This window comes from Leptopilina heterotoma, unplaced genomic scaffold, assembly GCF_015476425.1.
Source record: "Leptopilina heterotoma isolate Lh14 unplaced genomic scaffold, ASM1547642v1 Lhet_125, whole genome shotgun sequence".
In the NCBI taxonomy this organism is placed as follows: Eukaryota; Metazoa; Arthropoda; class Insecta; order Hymenoptera; family Figitidae; genus Leptopilina; species Leptopilina heterotoma.
Genome location: NW_025110845.1, coordinates 1337207 through 1352186, shown reverse-complemented (window position 1 = coordinate 1352186; position 14980 = coordinate 1337207). Strand labels below are relative to the sequence as shown.

At 31.7% G+C, this 14980-nt stretch overlaps 1 protein-coding gene across 1 annotated transcript; it reads left to right on the top strand.

Moving 5' to 3' along the window:
* Positions 1-8699: 8699 nt before the first annotated feature.
* Positions 8700-11510, top strand: LOC122512750. Its single transcript, XM_043628784.1, has 2 exons — positions 8700-10658; positions 10704-11510. The coding sequence occupies exons 1-2, from the start codon at positions 8700-8702 to the stop codon at positions 11508-11510; spliced, it is 2766 nt and encodes a 921-aa protein (XP_043484719.1).
* The last annotated feature ends 3470 nt before the right edge of the window (positions 11511-14980 follow it).

The window sequence follows — 14980 nt, the reverse complement described above, 5'->3', positions numbered from 1 at the left end:
AACTTTAAATAGTTTTGTAGCGTACCTACTTCAAATATAGTTTATTTAAATACCAATGAACAGTAATTAATAAAAGAAAGTTCAATTATTAAACATTGAAAAAAAAATTTTTATCAACTTAAAAGTGACCGGTTTTTGGAGAATCACCCATATATTAAATCACATTTTAATAGGGGATTAAGACATTGGTGACACCCTGCAGGAAAGATGGTGATGTGATTTTTGAAGGGGGGTTAAAGAGTAGTAAAAAATAGTATAACGTAATGTATGAATAACCTCGTCATCCCTAGTCATCGCTGGTATCTGGTCTACATTAGGCCCTGCTTATCCTCGCTAGTCTGCCGTTTCTACTTGTCTCTGGTTCCGGTTGGTCATTGATATGATTATCATCACCCGTTTATTTGGTTCCTGCTTATCGCTCGTCTGTGATCCTTTTATACCCGATGATCTCTGAAATCTGCTTATGCTCGTCCTGTCGCTGGTTTCTTCTCGTCCTTAAATTCCATTTATTTTTGGTTCTCGCTAAACTCTACTTCTGTTAAATGTATTTTGAAATGTATATTTATTAACTACTTTCCAGAGTCAAGAAAATGATGCTGATTTTTTCTTCGATGCTTTGGAGGATATTGAAGTTCTGGATGATATCATCGAAGAGAACCTGAAGATTTTCAAGATACATCAAAACTCAATTTCTCAAGTCTTGATAATCTCATAAAAAGTGAGGGTTTAAATTAACCTATTAAAAGAACGGTAAATAGAAGTGTCGGAGAAGTTTTACTTATGATTTTGAAATATGCAATCGTTCATGCATTATCATTAACTCAAATCTATGATTTATTTAATTTGATTAATTGCCTCTTTAAAGAGTGTATTTTACCACCAACAAAATATTTGATAGATAAATTATTTTGGCCTAAAAACTGCATTAATCTACATGCAATATGTACAAATTGCGGTGCTTAGATAGGTCAGCTTGACCGTAAAGATCATTTTGTTCAATGTTCCCTCTGTAAAACAAAAATCAATGTTAAAGACAACTCGTTTAAAAACTTTTTCGTAATGCTTGACATTTCAGATTTAATTCGACATTTACTTGAGTCAAATAGTGAATATTATAAATATATTGTGAATGACAGGGTGCATAAAAAATATCAAATTTACGATATATGGGGAAATCTCACTAAATAGGGACTTTTTGTTGTAAAAAAATTTATTTTTCAAATTAGTGGCACATTTTTTTTACCATAAATTATTATTCTTCGACCAAATAGCATATTTTAACCGGCGTAATTCATATTTATTAATTGCTACTTTATTTAAACTATGTTTTTCATATTTATGGTTATGAGTGCAGGTAAAACGTATTTATCTTCAAGAATTTATAATATTTTACAACCCTTCAAAAAACATTTTCCTTTATCTACCTAAACTTACATTTATCAAAAATCTACACGCGATATAGTTCAAATATATTTTTTTCTAAAATTGGCACTATAATTGACTAAGTAACATTATCTCGTAAAAAATTATTCAATATCAACCACAAATATTATTTTTAGGGGTGAGCATTTTGCACACATATTTATTAACACTAAACCAAGATATTACACGAAGGTGAATAGATTTTTTTAAATGTGATTTCTTGTGCTCGTCAAAAAACCATTTTTTGACAACGAGTTACGCACTCGTTGCGCGTTTTCGCAGAACGATTTCGTAGATGTTTTAAGTGGCACAATGTTCTACCACCCATAATTCTTTTCCTGAATACCTAAAAATATAAATAATATATGGGCGAATTTTAAATAATGGTCGCTCAACAAGTATTATAAGAAAATTAATGATTTTCAAAAAAGGTGAAAATGCAATTACAGTTATAAACAGCTTATTATCTCGAATATTATAATTGGAACACTTGTCTAATTTACTTTTTTCTACCCTTCACAACCTATAGATAAATGACAAAAAATCCCAAACATTAAAAAACATTGCTCAAAAAGTTATCGCTTAATGAAAATTCGATTTTATGCGAGTTACGTCAAGAATTTCTCAATTTCTACAATTTTAATGAATAAATCAGGTGCATAATTCTTTAATTTTTACTAACAAGAATTTTTTTTATATCTCATAGTCGCGATATAGTATTAGCAAATGTATAAAAATGTGGGTTAGCAATATGGAAGCTTTTTGTGGCACATATATCTCAGAACCCAATTTGTCCCCATTTCGTGAGATTTCCCCATATACGATGGGAAAAAATACCGAGAATTTTTAAAACAATTAAGTGAAAAAGATAGAAAAAAATATCCAACTGTAATTTTTAATACCGACGGTGCTCTACTGTTTGAAAGTTCCGCATATTCTATTTGGCCTAATTATTTGATGTTAAATGAAATACCATTAGACGTGAGGACAAAAGAACTCGTATTAGTAGGATTATGGTTCGGGAAAGATAAACCGAATATGAAAACATTCCTTCGTCCATTCGTTGAGATTATGAGTACTCTTTCTACAAAAGGTATCTCATGCGTTATAAATGGTTGCAATGAAATTATTAAAATTTTTGCATTAATATGCTGTGTTGATTCGGTTGCACGAGCACCCGTACAAGGGTTTACACTGTTTAACGGATGTTTTGGCTGCCCTCAGTGTCTTCATCCCGGTGAGACAGTTTTATATAATCCACAAAACCCACTTAGTGGAACTATTAAATATCATTTACAGAAAGCTACACCTAAAGAAAGAAATGCCACAGATACTATAAGGGACATGAAAAAAGCAGTAAAGAACAAGATAACTTGCAATGGAGTAAAAAATCCATCTCCTTTGATAAATTTAATTTTTCTTATATTATTTGGGGATGTGTTCCTGACAGCATGCACTGCATTGCCGGAGTTGCAAAACAATTTGCAACCATTTGGTTCGGTAATAAAAGTAAAACTGGAGTATTTCCTAAGAAAACAGTATCTAACGTTGACGAATTATTAAAAAAAATTAAAGTACCGCATAAAATAGGTAGGTTAACGCGTCTGTTATCAGAGAAAGAGTTTTGGAAATCTAGAGAGTGGGAAAATTGGGTACTGTTTTATAGTTTACCTGTTCTTCAAGAAATTTTGCCTCTTGAATTACTTGTACACTGGGCGTTGCTAGTTGAAGCTCTGTATATATTACAAAAGAACCATATTACAACATTAGAAATTGATCATGCAGACCGTTTGTTACACGAGTTTGTTGCAAAGACTCAGATTTTACACTCTAAAGTAGCTATGACTTTTAATGTACACCTCCTGCTACATTTAGCCAAAAGTGTTTATGATTGGGGTCCTCTATGGAGTCATAACACGTTTGCTTTTGAGTCAGGCAACGGAGACTTGTTAAAAGTTATCCACGCTTCAAAGGGTGTTCTCAATCAAATTTGTCGTCATATGAGTTTAAAATTTAGTTTGTTAATTTTAGAAAAAAATGTTTCTCCATCTTTTGTTGTAAAGAGATTTATTCAACAAACTGGAGCAACTTTTGTCAAAAAGACTTTAAAAATCTCAGAACACAGATATTTTTGGCAATCAACATTTCTTACCGAATTTTGGGCAGAAAAATTACACCTTTCTCGTGAAATTGCAACTTTTTCTAAATTAGTAAAAAATAGATGTTTATATATGTCGTCAATAAAAAGCAATAAGTGCTCTAATAACAGCTACGCACTATTAAGAAATGGTAGATTTGTAAAACTAAAGTACTTCATTGCAGACTTGAAAACAAAAAAAGAATACGCAATTGTTGAACAAATAGACACTGTTAATTTCTTTGAAAACAAATGTGGCATGTTGCAAAAAGTCCAGACAATAAATGAAGAAGAGTTAGCTTTAAAAACAAATGAGATTGTAAAAGTATGTGTCCATATTATTGTCAATAAGGAAGAGTACTTATGTGCAGTTCCGAATCTGCACTATTATTGAAGAAAAATTGAATTAGGTTCATAAAACTCAAATAGCAAAAAAGGAATGTATTTTCAATTTTTTCAAATATAAGCTTGTGGATATTATGAGATTAAATTATATACACTTTCAGCTAAATCAACCAGTAGGATAAAGGTTAAAAGTAAATGCTTTTTCGTATAAAATACTTTTTTTCTCGAATCGAATTCATGTTACAATTGGTCTCCCGTGTAGAAATCACCATGCTATGTCTAAAATGATTATTGGCCCTAGCTTGGACCTAACTTGGCAACCCCTTTTTATATATCCTGGGCTGGTCCTAACTTGGTACTAGCTAGGAGATCCAGTTATGACTTAGAAAAATTTTTAGGAAAATAAAGTGTCAAAATTGATACATGAAAAACATGCAAAAATTGATAAATATTCTCAATTAATATTTATAAAATTAATTGATAATCATATTTGTTTAAACAATTTATTGTTTGACATAAATCAGAAAATTATACAAATACTATAAAATAAAGTTAATTTATTAATTTATTAATTCAGCAATTGTTTAAACAAATAATTGTTATTTACTAACTTTTTACACAATCAACCTAGAAACTAGCAGTTTTTTCTAATTTTGCAATAAGTAAATACTCAGATTAGTTAATTGCAAAATTTTAAAAGACTACAAGTGTCTAGACGCTTTATTGTCTTAAGAATTAATAAATAACAACAATTTTTTGTTTAAACAAATGCTGAATTGTTAAAATTATAGATTATCTTCATATTTCACTACTCAAGTGTAATAATCGCAAAGTTAGATAAAAAACTGCAAATTTTTAAGTAATTTGTTACAAAAGTTAATAAAACAGCAAAATTTATTTATTTATTTAAACAGATACAGACTGCAATATAATTATCATTAGTAAAATATATTTCTAATTTCGTTCGCTGATTTTAAGTTTCGTTTAAGTTGGTGTTAATCACTAAGAGATATTGCAATTCGAATGTGGGCTGACCCACCCAGCTCCAACCCAGGACCTACCTGGGCTTCCTAGTTTCATTAGCAAAAATTTCTAAGTCCAAGTCTAAAAAATTTTTTGCAACAAAAAGTTAATGCTTAAAATGATTTAGAATAATGAAAAACGTGTTTTTAACATAAATTTTTTTGACATTTTTTTAAAAAGTGGATTACCCGCTTAATTAATTAGGAAAAATTTCCAAGTCCAAAAGACGAATATTTTTTTTAGACCAAGAAATTAATGTTAAAAATGATTGAGAACAATGAAAAACCTGTTTTTAACGAAAATGTATAGATATTTTTTTTCTTGATATAATATAAAAATATTAATTTTTGAATTTTTATATTTGGATATTATTTTATTATTATAGTTGTTGTTAAACTATTTTTTTTATTTATTATCGTGTATTAGTGTCAATAATTACTATATTGAATCATCAAAAGCAAGTCCACAAGTCACTGACAATAAAAATTTTGATCTCAACTAGTTTCATTAGCATAGTGGTTAGGGCGTTAGTCTCGTAGTCCGTAGGTCGTAGGTTCGATTCCCGCGTGCGTTAGATTTTATTTACTTCTTAGGTTTGCGTTTATTCCGATTTTTCTGCATTGTATTCGTATAAGTATGCAATTTAATGATTATATATACTGTAAAATAATTTAATTAACAAATTTCTAATTTTTTTATAATTTTTAATGTATATATTAGAGGAATATATATTAATCTCTACATATACTAACATTATTTATGAATTCGCTTTTGGTCATCATTTAATTTAAAAAAAATAATAATTAATTAAAACTAATACTTATTATTAATAATTTAGGTTATTTCTTTAGCAAATATTATAAACTAATTAAAATTATAATAAAATATATAAATAAACTGGTTCTAACTAGGCTTCCAAGTTAGGACCAGGCTAGAATCGCATCAACAGCCATTGTTGGTCCAACCTACACTGCCAACCTAGGACCAAGCTATTAACAGGGCAAAATAGGTAGGACCTGGCTAGGACCAATTTTCATTTTCCACACGGGCTGTTACATCCACATGAAAATTTGGTACCCCTTCTTTCAAAAATAAGTTAATTTCTGTGTCGAATGAAGCTTAATTATGCGTTGAAAAAGCGGTTGCGGGAAACATTGACGACTGTAGCCAAATATTTCAGCATTTGTCTTATGTACCCGACTCAGTTGTCCTTATGCCTTTAACTATTCTGATAAGCAACTTCAACCGCATATTAATTGGTTCATCTTTTATTGATCATTGTACACTTTTCGTTGCTGGAGTATTCATTCTATCAATAAATAGACCAAAAAATATTAATGTTTTGTTTGTTCTTACCAAACCGTATTCCTGTTAATATTAACTCTTTTTTACAAATATTTACTTGTAATTTGTTTACCATTAAAGAAATTGGCTAAAGGGAGTAGATGGAACTTTTAAATAATCGTGTATCATCTGCATTAAAAATATTGCGTATGACACCTTTTTCAAACCACCTCTCATTGATCGCAAAATTGTATAATTTTGCTTTCTAATTGAAACTGGCTGAAAATTCTAATTGCAATTTGAGATTTGCGATAATTTATTAAACATAACAAATTTGTCATTTAAATATTCCCGTGTAGAAATTTAACCATGGCCCAAATCGGGGCCAGATCTTTTGATCATTGTGTACTCCATAACATGGCATGAAACACCTAAAAAATTCCAAGAGTATCCACTTATTTCGACCTAAATAAATTTATAAACTGTTTATATATAACGGATATATAATAACAAGATAATTTGTTTAATTTCTGTGTGAGTTACGTTGTTACACTACTTATAATTGTGTACCTAATATTTTATAAGTGTAATGTAAAACTATACTTTTTATTAGAAATAAGAATTAACGTAAGTGTATTATTAGAAACATGTAAATTAACTTTTTTGTTATAAAATATTTAATAAAATTTAATAAACATTAAACTGCATTATATTTTCATCTTTAGAAAATATTTTAAATCTTAAAAAATAAGTCGAGTAGCCTAATTAGTTTTATGTTAACAAATATAATACCTACGTTTTCTATTACGTTAACAAAAATTATCTTAAATAAGTTTATTATGTAAAAGACAAATTTATATATCTTAAGATTCAAATTTTTGATAAATAATGATAAATTTTTATTCGACGTTTATTAAGTTCTATGATTTATTCTTTTTCACTATATAAAACAACTTAAATTAAATAATGAAAATGTTATTATAATTATTTACACTAATATTTAAAAAAAATTTACACGTAATAACAATAATTTGAATATTAATAGGAAACAAATTAATTTTTAAATCGTAATCGATGTCGTAAATGATTTCATATAATATGTCGTAAACGACGTAGCATGCTATACCAAATTACTATTTCATTTTTTACAACGTATACGATATTACTTTTGTTGTCATTTACGATGTTGAATACAATATCCCATATAACATCGTATACTTCATTGAATACTATATCGTATTTTTCAATAGGGAAAGGTTTCTTGTTTTGATGGTGCACAAAAGCACATCTTGCAATCATCTAATCTTAAATAAAGTAATAAAAAGATAAAAGAATTAAAACCACTCGGACGTTAAAGACTTTATTAGTAGTAGAGCTAGGCGGGTTCTGGCCCAGTTACCGACCGTCGGTAAGGTAGATTTTCTAATAGCTCACTTTCAGATGGGTTAGAAGGGATGTTCTGTTTTACCGACCGAGTTTTTAGTACCGGCTGCCACCGCTAGATGGCGCCACTTTATTTTTTGTTCAGTTTAAACCCCCTTAGAGAGGTATTAAAATTTTTATTTTTGAATTTTCAAGTGGGTTAGAAGGGATGTTCTGTTTTACCGACATCTATGTTCAGACTGCCACCGAGAGATGGCGCCACATGTGAATTCTGACCCCCTTGGCGGGAAATTTAAATTTTTTATTTTTAAACTTTCAAGTGGGTTAGAAGGGGTAATTTTAAATTTCGCGCCACTAAGTGAAAGTTGGTTGGTGTTCTACTTTACCGACCTTGATGATAATGCTCCTATAAAAATGCCGGTAAATTACCGACTGATGGTAAGTTACCGACCGATGGTAAGTGTTACCATCAGTCGGTAATGCAGATTTCTTCCACAATTTTTGGTCGGGTCGGTATGTCAGGGTTCTGCATTACCGACCGATGACCCACTTGGGTTATGTTAACTTCAAGTTATCCCGGTAGTCAGCGTTTACTACATTGTGGTAGGAGAGTTGCGCGCGCCTGTGGAGTAGTGGGGAGGTGAGTATAGTGGGGACTGGGGTATAAGTTACGGAGCGCGGGCCACAAACATCAGTTGCATCTTGAATGGTGCAGCAGTCTACTTCCATGTTTTCAGGGTTTCAGAGTTTCTTTCCAGAGTTAATTTTCAGAGTTAATTTTCAGAGTTTTTTTTTGTTTTGAATTTAGGAGTTATTGATTTTTTATTATAGGTTTTTTTTTAATTTTTGTGTTCTAGTTTGCATTAGTTTTAAGTTGGTGGTGTTTTTTTTCTATTTTAGGGTTTTTTTTGTTCTATTTTGTATTAGTTTTTAAGGTGGTGGTGGGGGTTTATTTTCTATTTCAGGATTTTTTTCTTAGTGGTTTATTTTCAGGATTTTTTTTTTAGTTTGAGTTTTTCAGGATTTTTTTTTAGTTTGAGTTTTTTCAGGTTTTTCTTAGTTTTAGACGTATTTTTTAAAGTTTCTTTCAGATTTAGCTATCAAGATGCCAAAGTGCAAATCGCGAAAGAAGTCTCGTCAACGTATTGACATGGAAGAGTACAATGAAATGTGTCAAGAATCTGACAAATTCATTACAACAGCGGAACGTCAGCTCATTTCAACGATGGCTATGACTGCTGAGGATAAAATGGTTACAGCATTCCAATGGCAGAACAAGTGTCAACGGTATATAAACATTTTTCGAAACTTTTTACGTAAGTCTGATTTTTCTTCATCTCAAAGATCTAGGTGCTTAAATTTAAGACAAAAAATGGAATACTTGCGCTGCCATTTTGAGGCTCTAATGAAACGTGGTGCGGGTGTTGAAGTAGTGAATGAAGGAATGAAATGGGTGGATTTTGAAGAAGCGTTTGAGGGTCGTTTACAAAATAGTGCTGTAATGAATTTAGATTACAAGGATATTAATGAATTCCTTGATGATGCCTTTAGTTTATTTAAAGTTAACATTGAAAAAGCTTTAAACAGGTTTGGTCCGCTAAAAGTTTACACTGTATTGTTCGCGAAATTTGTTAAAGATTCCATTGATGGTAAAACCCAAGAAATATCAGATTTAAAGACATTCATCGCGAAAACCGGTGACATTTTAGTTACAACCCCATTAGAAGAGTGGTACAATGTTTATGTTAAACAAGTAACCTTAAAAAGAATGGAGGAATTCCAAGAAAAAGATTCTAATTGGAGACTTCATTCTATTGAAAGGTTGGAGGTTAACATTAACAAGTACAATCCCATGCGCGCAAGTTCTTATATCAATTTGCCAACTTCTATCAATCGAAAGCATGCCTGCATTAATGTCCAAAATGCTGATAACCAATGTTTTAAATGGGCAATATTGTCAGCACTGTACCCAACAGACAAAAACGCGGAACGAGTTTCAAAATATAGACCCTATGAAGATACACTCAATTTTAGTGGTATCGAATTTCCTGTTTCTCTCAAAGACATTTCTAAATTTGAAACCCTAAACAACATTTCCGTCAACTTGTATGGTCTTGTTAAAAGAGATGAGAAATTTACAGTTTCACCACTTCATCTTTCGTCTCAAAAGAAGATGAATCACGTCAATCTTCTTCGAATTGAAGATCACTACATAGATGAAAATCTAAGTGAAGACGATGATGTTGAAACTGATATACCTCTCATATCGTTTAACTACCATTATGTCTGGATAAAGGACTTGTCGAGGCTTGTCAGTTCAGACTTATCAAAGAAGAAGAACAAAAAATTCATTTGCGATCGTTGCTTACATTATTTTGCAGATGAATGTAAGCTTACCGAACATGAAGAGCATTGTCGAAAAATGAACGACACAAAGATTAAATTACCCCAAAAAGGTCAAAATACAGTCGAGTTTAAAAATTTTCAAAATAAGGAACGTGTTCCCTTTATCATTTATGCCGATTGTGAAAGTCTGTTAATTCCCTCGGCAGCACCCCAAGAACCAAAAAATACTGAGGTGTTTCAAAGCCATGAAACTCTCAGTATTGGTTATTTCTTAAAATGTAGTTTCGATGACTCTTTGTCTGTGTACAAAGCATCACCTAGAGATGAGGAAAATCCAGCTAAATGGTTTTCTTTAGAATTAAAGAACTTGGCTGATAATCTAGATTTCATATTCAAGAACCCAGTTCCCATGGAAACATTAAGTCCACAGCAGTTGGCAGCTTTTCGAAATGATATGACTTGTCATATTTGTAAAAAGAAAATTGCGTATGGGGATGTGAAAGTACGAGATCATTGCCATCTAACAGGGAAGTACCGCGGACCCGCTCATCAAGATTGCAATATTAATTACCATGAATCGCAGATCATACCTGTTGTCTTTCATAACCTAAGTGGCTATGATGCACATTTCATTATTGAAGCTATTGCTACAGAATTTGATGGTACTGTTAATCTACTTCCTATTAACAAAGAAAAGTACATTAGTTTTACTAAAAATGTAAAAGGTGGTTTTCTAAAATTTCGTTTTATTAATTCTTTCAAGTTTATGGCATCATCTCTGGATAAGTTAGCATCCTATCTCGAAGAATACAAAATTGTAAATTCCGTTTTTTCAAACTACAGCGACGATAAAATTCAATTGTTGACGCGAAAAGGAGTTTTTCCTTATGAATACATTGATTCAAGGGAAAAACTCGACGAAACAGAGTTACCGCCAAAAGATGAATTCTACAGCACATTAAACGATTCAAATGTTTCCGATGAAGACTATGCACATGCGCAGAAAGTGTGGAGTGAATTTAATTGTCAAAATCTTGGTGATTATGTATACTTGTACATGCAAACCGACATACTGTTACTCGCGGACATTTTCGAAAATTTCAGAAACCAGTGTTTAATCTCGTACGGTCTAGATCCAGCACACTATTATACTACACCGGATTTGACTTGGGACGCAATGTTAAAGTATACGGAAGTAAGACTTGAACTCTTGACAGACATTGACATGATAATGTTTATTGAACGAGGAATAAGAGGTGGTGTAAGTCAATGTACAAATCGATATGCAAAAGCTAACAATCATTACATGGAACAATTTGATGAAAATGAGGACACGTCTTACATCGTATACTTTGACGCAAATAATCTATACGGTTGGGCAATGGTTCAACCGCTTCCCTATGGTGGCTTCAAGAGGGTAGAGAATGTTGATAATAGTTTTGATTTAAATGTTGCAGACGATGCGCCTACGGGTTACATTTTGGAAGTTGATTTGGATTATCCAGATCACCTTCATGATAAACACAGCGATTTTCCATTTTGTCCGGAACTCTCGAAGCCACCAGGGTAAAAAGAGGAGAAGCTCCTAACTACCCTCCTACCGAAACGAAAGCACGTTCTCCATTATCGTGCCTTAAAACAAGCTATTGCCAACGGTCTCGTGTTAGTTAAAATTCATCGCGTCTTAAAATTCGAACAATCCACTTGGTTGAAAAGTTACATTGACTTTAATACCACGCGAAGAACAAACGCTAGTAATGAATTTGAGAAAAACTTGTGTAAATTGATGAACAACGCGGTATTTGGCAAAACAATGGAGAACGTGCGAAAACATGTTGAAATTAAACTTGTGACAAAGTGGGAGGGTAGGTATGGAGCTGAAGCCTTAATCTCTAAACCTAACTTCCACAGCAGAGCCATCTTTAATGAGAATTTGGTTGCTGTGGAACTTAGGAAAATGGAGGTACTAATGAACAAGCCGGTGTATGTTGGCTTGACTGTTTTGGATGTGTCAAAAACACTTATTTATGATTTCCACTACGATTACATGTTAAACAAGTATGATGAAAATAAATTGAAATTATTGTACACCGACACCGATAGCCTGATTTATGAAATCAAGTGCTCAGACATTTACGCTGATATGAAGCAAGACATTATGAAATTCGACACTTCTGATTATCCGGTTAATAACGTGTACAATATTCCGCAAGCCAACAAAAAGATATTAGGTCTCATGAAGGATGAATGCTGCGGAAAAATTGTAACAGAATTTGTTGACTTGCGGAGCAAAATGTACAGCGTCCGTGTAGAAGGGAAAGATATTATAAAAAAGGCTAAAGGTGTCAAAGCAGGAGTTGTTAAGAAAAATATAGACTTTGATGATTATGTTTATTGTTTACGAAATATTAAAATGCAATCTAGAACGCAATATTCAATTAGGTCGAATCTTCACAAAGTACAAACTTTGAAACAAACGAAAATTGCACTAAGTCCTTATGACGACAAGAGATACTTGATAGAAAAAAGCACCGACACCCTCGCATGGGGTCATTGTAAAATTCTTGAAATCGATGATGATGAGGATAAACTAATGTAAAAAAAAGAGAGAAGAGGAGGAGGAAATGGTTGTTTGATTAAAAGATGTTTATTTTATTATATGTCTACTTTATTTAAAAAACCTTAATCTAGTTACATTAACTTGCTATAATTTTTTAACTACATTTAAACTTATTTTAACTATATTTTAACTTATTTCAACTATATTTTAACTTATTTTAACTTATTCTAACTTATTTTAACGTTACTTTAACTATACTTTAACTTATTTTAACGTTACTTTAACTATACTTTAACTTATTTTAACTTTACTTTAACATTACTTTAACTATACTTTAACGTTACTTTAACTATACTACATATCAGATTTTTTTATCCAACTATTATGTGAGCTATCGAATCCAAGCCATTTCACGTATACATCATTACCACGAGTCTTGAGAATTTTTTCTACGAGGTAAACATCTGGATATTGGACTTTCAGCAATTCTTCTTTATAGAAACCACCTTCGATGGGTTGATTTTGGTAATCTTTCAGCTTGTATGTAACTGGTTTTGTTGATTTAACTTTTTCCACAGTGAATATTTCCGTTGTCCAGTTGGGAGTATATCCTTTTTCAAAGATATTTTTAAATTTGCTAACTCGAACTCTGTCTCCAACTTTGAATTTTGATCTTTTCAGCGGAATTCTACGTAGTTTACGAATACGCCTCAGCAGTTCTCTTGTATCTTCTACGGTGACATCTTTGGGTTTCATACCAATAGTACGATGCTTTTTATTATTGTACTTTGACATGAGAGTTGGTAAAAGATTAATCCATTTATAATTGCCTTGCAAGCTGAATTCAGGCCACATCATATTTTTTAGAGTGCGGTTAAATCTTTCAACAATTGAGGCTTTCAAATTACTATAGGTAGAATAGAGATTAATGTTAAATTCTTGCATTAAACTCTTAAATTCAGAATTGTAAAATTCTTTGCCTCTATCAGTATGCAAATTTTTTGGAATTCGACCTTGTTTGAGAATAGTTTTCATGGCCAAAGAAATATCCTTTCCATTCTTACTCTTTACAGCTACAGCCCAGGCATATTTGGAAAATATGTCTATAACTGTGAGCATGTATTTGAAACCTTTATTAGAATAAGAATAAGGTATCATTTCAACCAAATCTGCTTGCCAGGTTTCATCGATGCCACGCATTTGAACTTTTCGACGATGATAATTTCTTCTAGCTTGTTTATGCAGTTCAGTTACAACTGTTAATTTTTGATCAGCCATCACTGTTGAATAAATTTAGCCTCTTTGATGATATAATTTTGCTGTGATTCAATTTCTTTAAGTTTTTCGTTTACTCTATCCTCGATAATTCGGATATAAAGATTCAAATCATCAATAGCTGATCTTAAAGAAGATGTAATTTGAAAAACTGTTTTTATCTCGTTTTTAATAATTTTCTGTGCAAGTCTTAAATTTACAGCGTCTCGTTGCTCTTCAGCGTCTTGAACGTTGCAAAGTCTTTTGTTATCAATGTCGTATTGTTCACTTGGAGTAATTTTAAAACCAATTCCAGAAGGTCCAGGAAGTCCACGACTTGCAAGAGGCCGTGACAAGGGATGTCCAAACACATCAATGCTCATTTTAATACTAAGCTCTATTTGCTTGTACTCTCCTAATATATAATGCGAGCTTCACGTAGTTCTTCGATGATTGACATAATTTCATTATTATGGCTTGGATTACCAGCTTGCTGTGATGCTACTAGCAGACGTAAACGGTCAACTAGTTCATTGGGATCATCCCATTAGATGTAGTCTGGTTCAAATTGTTTCTTTGAAATCATAAATTGAGGTAATTTCTTTCCAAGCCTCTTCTTCTTTAAAACACCACTACCTTTTTTTGGCGTACCCTTAAAAAGTTTTAAAATGACAACAGTATATTTAGAACTCCTGGTTACGTTGACAAGTCCACTGGAACTATAATTTTTTCGGTGTGCATTTGTAGCTACAAGAATTTCTTTATAATTTTCCAAATCATCTGAACTTATTAATGCATGATTAGGTTCTTGTCGAAATAAAAGTTCAAGCAACCCAGCAGTTTTTAAATATTTTTTCTTTCCAGCAAGTTGAATATGTGAACCTTCTAAATCAACTGGTGTATCACCAATAATAAAAGAACCATTAGGAAGCTTACGTACTCCATAAACCATGTCTAAAAAACTTTTTCTGTTTTTATTCAATAATTGAATAAATTTATTTGTCAAATTTTCATAATTAAGTTCTTCTCCTTCTTCTTCAAACTTGTTGCTCTTATCAAATAGACTGTCATTGAGTAGTGTTTTATCAAATTCCTCTTCCTCATCAACAGCAGTTGAGAAAGAAAAATCATTTTCCTCCTTTTTAACTTTTTCTTTCTTAATATTTTTGAAAGGTATGTCAGTTATGTTCACCAACTTTTCCAGAGGTGTTACTATTGGTTGAAAA

Excerpts from the sequence above, each read along its gene's own strand:
- LOC122512750 (XM_043628784.1), top strand. The coding sequence starts at position 8,700 with ATGCCAAAGTGCAAATCGCGAAAGAAGTCTCGTCAACGTATTGACATG. Across the intron at positions 10,659-10,703 it reads ACATTAGTTTTACTAAAAAT|TTTATGGCATCATCTCTGGA; the intron begins GTAAAAGGTGGT and ends AATTCTTTCAAG.